Source organism: Egretta garzetta, unplaced genomic scaffold (assembly GCF_000687185.1).
Source record: "Egretta garzetta isolate BGI_Z169 unplaced genomic scaffold, ASM68718v1 scaffold87, whole genome shotgun sequence".
Lineage (NCBI taxonomy): Eukaryota > Metazoa > Chordata > Aves > Pelecaniformes > Ardeidae > Egretta > Egretta garzetta.
In genome coordinates, this window is record NW_009260286.1 from 3,414,810 (window position 1) to 3,421,519 (window position 6,710).

Consider the following 6,710-nt stretch of genomic DNA (forward strand, 5'->3'; position numbering starts at 1 on the left):
CAGGGCCTTTATCGGACGAGATCTGGAAGAGGTGTTTAAAGACGTGTGTGTCCAGCAGCTTGTCTGTTTTTCTCCCAACAAAGTCAGCTTGTCTACAAACCTTGTCCTGATGGCATTCTTAGGCACCCAGGCTACTGCAGCATTATTGCCTGAAATACATAAACTGTCTTTGCACTGAAAGTGGAAAATTGCTCTCACATATTGCCTTATTACTGCTATGTGCTGATTTTCTTTCTCTCTTTATTTCTACTGAAAGACATCAATATCATTTATTTGCATATTTGCTTCATTGAAATCACAAAGAAGCTTTTACTTAACTGCAATGCATACCATCATATTCACCTAATTTAGTATAAATTCCCCTGCTGTTTCAGTTGGACATCTGTCTTAAACTGTTGTGATGGGGAGTAAACAGTGTATTTCATCTTAGAAATGGGCCTGTTGAACGATATGGGGATGTTCAGTTAATTTCCATCTTCTCTCTCACAGTGCTTCTTTCCTTTGCTGTTTATGTTCCTTAATAAAAAGTCATATTTAATATTTAAATTCAAAAAAGTAAAAAAAAAAAGTTAATAAAACCGTTTCTGATTTTCCTTTCCTTTCCTCTCCCTCTCCTTCTCCCCTCCAACATTGGAAGAAAGACTTGCATTAGAGGATAGCACTTCTGGCTCAAGTCTAGCCTGGGCATTGACTGCTGGCAGTTTGCTTGGATTCATCACTATTGATTTTCATTCCAGGTTTAAGATAGGGGCATGTATCACTTTCCCAGCATCAGTCTCGTACAGACTTTCAAGCTCTCCCACAGCGAGCATCTGAGCTCTTCACACGCATGAGTACAACCGCCCTCCCCGCAGGCCCGGGGGTAGGAAGCCTAACATCAGCTGGAGGGGGGGTGTGCCGCAGGCTGCAGAGGCTCCTGAAGGCACAATCTTAAATGGAAGGGTGAACCAGCACCCCTTGAGCTCCACACTGCTAGGGGGGACTGCTGCCTTCCACCTACTTTGTGGTGCAGAGCTGCAGAGTCTTCTTCTGCACGGTGGTACAGACCGTAGTCTGCGGCGGCATAGAGAAGCAACCCCAGATACATACGTCTGAGGCTAATGCCCTGACTCCTGGGCTATAGCCCCTTCTTCCTGAATCACAGCCCAATGCTAAAATACAAAAAGAAGAAACTATCCACCCTGTGGATTTCTCATGGGAGCCAGATCCCCTAAAATGTATATAACTGTCTAATGGATTTCTTGAACAGCCACATAGCAACCTGCTCTTGCAGAAGTGCTCGGGGACAGATAAAGAGGGAGAGCGTTGGTATTTTTGACAAAAGTGGCAAAAAGAGAATTTATACAGCTTTAGCAAAAGGAGGATGAAAAAACTCCCACGGATTTCTCTTCTCCAGTTGCAGAGGAGTATACAGCGGAAACAGACTGCCAACTTTTTGTTTCACACAGAAACAATAAAAAGGTTAACGTTAAGGAATAGAGACTAAGATCAGTGTAACAACAGTTTAATTCAGTGACATATACAGTGAATATTGGGAGTGAAACCAGTTCCCCTTATCTTGAACAAAGCACCCTTCTGGAGGAAAACACTTGTTTATTTAGACCAAACCCAGACACCAGTCAATGCTCTGACTGGTGTCCTACTACGCAACAGGCAGTGCAAGCTCAGATTCGCCAAAGTGCTCTGAAGTCTCCAAGGAGTGGGAGCAGAAAGTGCTTAGCATCTGTGCAGAACTGCCTCTTCAGTCCAGTACCCCAGAGGCACCTGAGACACCTGTGTTCTTTAACTTATCTGCAGCCCAATCCTCCCCACCCACACATACACATATAAAATGGAAATAACAATTGAAGCCTACCTACATAAAACCAGCGCGTTGAAATGCACTGGTGCGTGTTATTATCTGAATTGGGAGAGCACTTACGCACATCCAAGTTGCACGGGGAGAAGAGTATTAAACTTTGGGTACAATATCAGGTTGCATCAAGGGGATTATTATAGACAGAGAGGAGAGGAAATTGAGGTTAGGAATGGTCCGGGGGGAAAAAGGGAAAGGGCATGGAAAACAAATCAAGAAAAAGAAGGCTCCAAGAAGTAAATGGTTCACAGTTACTTTAGGCAGCAGTTTAAGTTTCTCAGTTTTGAAAATGGAAATAACACCTACTTATCACCAAGAGGTGGGTTGGGAATTCATGTTGTAAAGTGCTCAGAGATTCCTGGAAGAAGGTACTTTTGGAAATGTGTCACCCTTGAAGCATTTGTTATTATGCCACAGTGTGATTGTGGACTTCAAAAGTGCTACTAAAAAGTGATGTAGAATGAAAGCAGCAACCTGTCCAATAACAACTACTTGGCCAACCCCAGCCCTTCTACCCATGGTACCATCAATAGACAAATACTGGTGGGAAGGATGGGTAAGAAAAAAAATCTTAAGTGTGTATTGTACTAGGTCTCTCCCCTGGAAGAGCTAGTTTTCTAGGTGTACAGCTCCAGGTAGCATCATCAGTTTAGAAATTTGTGGTTACTCTCATTTTGTTTCCCCCTGGGAAACTGTAGCCAAGCTGCCAAGGTGATGAAGCCACCACCAAGGAAGTCAGCAGAAGAAAGTGGTAGGCTTCCATATTCCCCTAGTTCATGACAGCTATGCTCAATTAGCCCTGTACCGTTACTTCAGAATCATAAGGGGTTTACCTTAAAACATTCCTCTCTTCACTTACTGTGTTACGGCATGTGCCTTCAAATCCTGCAGTCACATTATTTACCTGCTCCCAGACTTGCACCTTTAATGTCAGTCCATAACTCAGTTCCCTGGGCTGCCAGCGATCAGTGCTTCAGAGGAGCGAGGAGTGCGGAGATGCACCCAAAGTCTTTCCATTTTGGTCCATCTCCGTGCCTCTGAGATTTTCTGCTTAGGCTGACAGCATGTCTCAGTCTCTTTCCAGATTGTTAATGACTCGCAAAGCGGAGAGCGTGGTTGTTGGCATTCCCTTTACTTCATGTCTTCTGCCTGCAAGTGCTAAGAAAAGACAGAAGGATTTAAGAAACATTCAGACCATAAGGACAAAAAGGTTTAGAAACTGAAGCCTGGTCTTTTTATTTCTCTCCTTTTGAGGTAGGAATTCTATCAAGAACTGGATTATCCTACCCCAGAGCTAGGCTGTTTTACCCAGTTTATTTACCTGTTCCTGAAGAAGAGGTGGAGATAGCACTGCCTTCACTGTACCCTATGCTGTACATTGCATTCCTCATGCATTTAGGGAACCATGCCCAGGCCAGCTCTATGAATGAATTCTAGAGAAAGTCAGACCTGTTCTGCCAGTCAGAAACCCACTGCTATTAGCACAGCAGACTATGAGGCACGTCTGTGTGTGTGTGTGTGTGGTGACACCCTTCCCTACTCACATCCTTCAAGGAAGTGTAAGGAAGGCAGCGCATGCTAGGAAACCTAGTCAGCACTCCTGCTTGCCACTAAGCCTTGCAACCAGGAAGCCGGGATTAGTTAAGATTCACGGAACAACAGGTTCTTGTGCTTGTCCCAGTAGTTCTGTTTTGGGTCCCTGTCCTAGTCTGTGTGTATCTCCCTTGACCAAAAAACCTCTGTGGAGAACAGCATGTAGCTTGGTCATTTCCATTTCTCAAGACCAGTACTCAACTCGAATCTGGAATAGTGCTCTTCAGCCTGTTTTGGAGGTGGAGAAGGAAACCAATCCGACTTTTCAGGTGTGACACTTTGCAGACATAAGGGATTTTTTTCCTCCCATAACATAAAAGCAGCCCTTGTAGCAGCCGCGCAACAGCAACAAAGACATCTACTTACCTCTACGCATCATGAAATCTGACAACAAAATAATGTTCACTCCTCTTACAAAATTCGGCAGTGCCTGCAGTGCCTCTTTCGCCTCCTTTTCACATTTAATGCACATTGGCTAATAATCTCCAGGGCTGCATCAACACCTTCTTTTGTCTTGGCAGAACACTCCAGGTAAGCATATGCCCCGATGCTGGCAGCTAAAGCTTTTCCTTCTGTAGCATTAATTGGCTCGTTGCCTGGAGTAGTTAGTTTCTTAACACCTTCATCACCCCTTAGGTCTATCTTGGTAGCCACCAGAATAACAGGTACTGTGGGGCAGAACAGTTTGATTTCTGGAAGCCAAAAATCAAGGATGTTTTGCTGCGAGTCAGGCCTGTCCACAGAGAAGCACATTAAAATAACGTCGGTGCCCTTGTAGAACACTGAGCGGAGGTTTCGGTAACTGATTTCATTCTTCCCTGCCACATCGAAGAGAATTAGTTTCACCTCCTTGCCATCTACCTCTGTGTCAGTGGTGTAAGCGTCAAACACGGTTGGCTCGTAGGACTTGGGAAGCTGTTCGTGACACAGAGCAAAGAGGAGGCACGTCTTACCACAGCAGTCATCTCCGACTACAGTTAGCCTTCTCCTAAGAGCAGCCATCCCTTGAAAAGCAAGATGACATACGAATGGATTATTCCCAGGTTGGGTTTTGTGGAGGGTAGAAGAAGAGGAGAGAAATCCTATTAGTTTGGAATTCTTACCCTTATCTCCTTTTTTTCCTCCATACTCTTGCCTTACCCTCATTCCCTATTTTTTCCCCTTCTAATTTCTGTTACCAGAATCTTCTGAAATGGTGAGTACCTTGCTCTTGGCTATTATAGATCAAAAAAAGGAAGGTATAAACCAAGTCTGGATGTAACCAAGATTCCTGCAGAGCCCTATATTTCTGTTTTATCACGTTGTTTATGGTCAGTGTTCAGTCCATAACAGATTTCATTTTCTAGATGGAATGACTTAGTTTTGTGAGTAAGATGGAATATAAAACACTGTACTGAGCAACTATCCAAATCGGTTTTATTGACTACAATTTTCCTGCCATGGTCTGCTAGTAGAACTCTACCAATGGTGACAGCTATCCTGTGTAAGCCCATGCTGCTTTTGCTCATAGATCTGTTGTAATGTCGGACTTAAGAAAATGTTCTCAGTCTTCATATATTCATGGTTAATTTATATGAGATAGAAGTTTGTTAGACTTACAGGACAGTAATTTCCAGCATCAACCTTCTTCTCCTTCTTGATGTTCAAGATTAGATTGGTTTCTTCTAATATTGTTGCCGCCTCAGCTTCCTTAGGTCACCGTATCTCCTGCAGAGAGAACTTACCACCACTCTTCAAAGAGTATCATGATGACTACAAGTATTTAAAGGCATAGGTCGATGTTTCTTAATATAGCCAACCAATCTACGAAGAGAACCTGATGACATCATTGTTTTTTAGAGAAACCTACTTTACAGGCAATAAAGTGGAAGTTACACAATTCATTAACAAATCACAGCATGTTTACTTTAGAAATTTCCTCGTTCCTATTGCAAAAGACTCATCCTGAGTGAGCATTTCAGTACTGAATGTGCCAAGCTACTTTCGTGTGTGGGGCTGACAGTACTAGAGTGTAAACCAGCAGCAGACCTGCCAGACAGACTCTCCAGACACCCCTTTTCACATCTGCTGAGGCATCGTAGAGAAATGAATTGCAGAATCAAAGAATGGATGAGGTAGGAGGGGATCATATAGTCCACCCTGCCCTGCTTGGAGCAGGATCAACTACAGCAGGCCGCTCAGGACTGTGTCCAGTTGGGTTTTGAATATCTCCAAGGATGGAGACTCCACAGCCTCTCTGAACAGCCTTTTCCAGTGTTTGATCAGATCATCCTCAACATAGTGAAATGAAGCCTATCAACTGGAGTGTCTAAAGAGAAAGAACCATCCCATGTTAAGGATACTATCTTGACCTCCAGAGATGAAGACTGAATTCCCTGCTATCTTTTTGGCATTGGACAAGTCGTTTCTACTCTGTCTCAGTTTTCCTGGTAGACAAAGACTTCAAGGTGTCTGCAACCACTAAAAACTGGGAATTGAGGGAACCTGAAGTAGATCTGGTCTCTCTGCAGAGAGAACTGTTTCCAAAGGCATTATTGGTGATGCAGATATGTAACTGCTGATTAGTATAGTTATATATATATAGCCCATATATGTCATACAGCTACAGAAGAGTTCTTCAACTGAGATGAGGGGTTTTAGGTCTAAAAATTTTAGCCTAAGGACGAGGAACTTGTTTTTGTTTAATTTGAAGTCAGCTGGAGGCCTGAGGCTACTTCAGTTTTCTGTGATGGTCTAATTTTACTCTGCCAGACCATATTTCCTGAGTCGGGTTCAAGTATGAATCTGATAGCCTTGCCATAGGAACTTGACAAAATTAAAGTCATCAGCATCTGACTTGCCCCACTTATTCCCCAGAAGAGCAATGCCAGTGGGTCCCATACAGCTCTTCAGGATCATGAAGGCATTTCTTGTTTGGGATTATTTGCTTTTATGTGCATTGTACTTAGCCTAAACCTCTGTGTGAAAATACACAGGTCTTTTTTGCCTTCTCCTTTTGTGCCTTGGCATTCCAGCTTCTAGGTAGATCAGTCTGGTTTCTCTGCTGAGAACCTTGATCACAAGGGGATCTGAGAGTTAAATTCCATTTTTCTTCAGGGACACTGGAAAGCCATGGACCTGCTGTGACACACAACGAGTGGTCTGGTTCTTACATATGCCAGAAACTCTTAGCAGCCTGGAGAGACAGATCCTTACCATTTCTGCCAGTCCTCCCACATCTACTGAGAATTTTTTCACAGTAGCCCGTAAACTGCTTGTATTT

The 6,710-nt window shown here is 43.5% G+C and overlaps 1 protein-coding gene across 1 annotated transcript; it reads right to left on the bottom strand.

Annotated features, from left to right (window-relative positions):
* Positions 1-2,469: 2,469 nt before the first annotated feature.
* Positions 2,470-4,450, bottom strand: LOC104129583 (ras-like GTP-binding protein RHO). The gene is made up of 2 exons (XM_009642536.2): positions 3,815-4,450; positions 2,470-3,013 (listed from the first exon to the last, which is right to left on the bottom strand). The coding sequence occupies exon 1, from the start codon at positions 4,448-4,450 to the stop codon at positions 3,860-3,862; it is 591 nt and encodes a 196-aa protein (XP_009640831.1). The 3' UTR covers positions 2,470-3,013; positions 3,815-3,859.
* Positions 4,451-6,710: the final 2,260 nt, after the last annotated feature.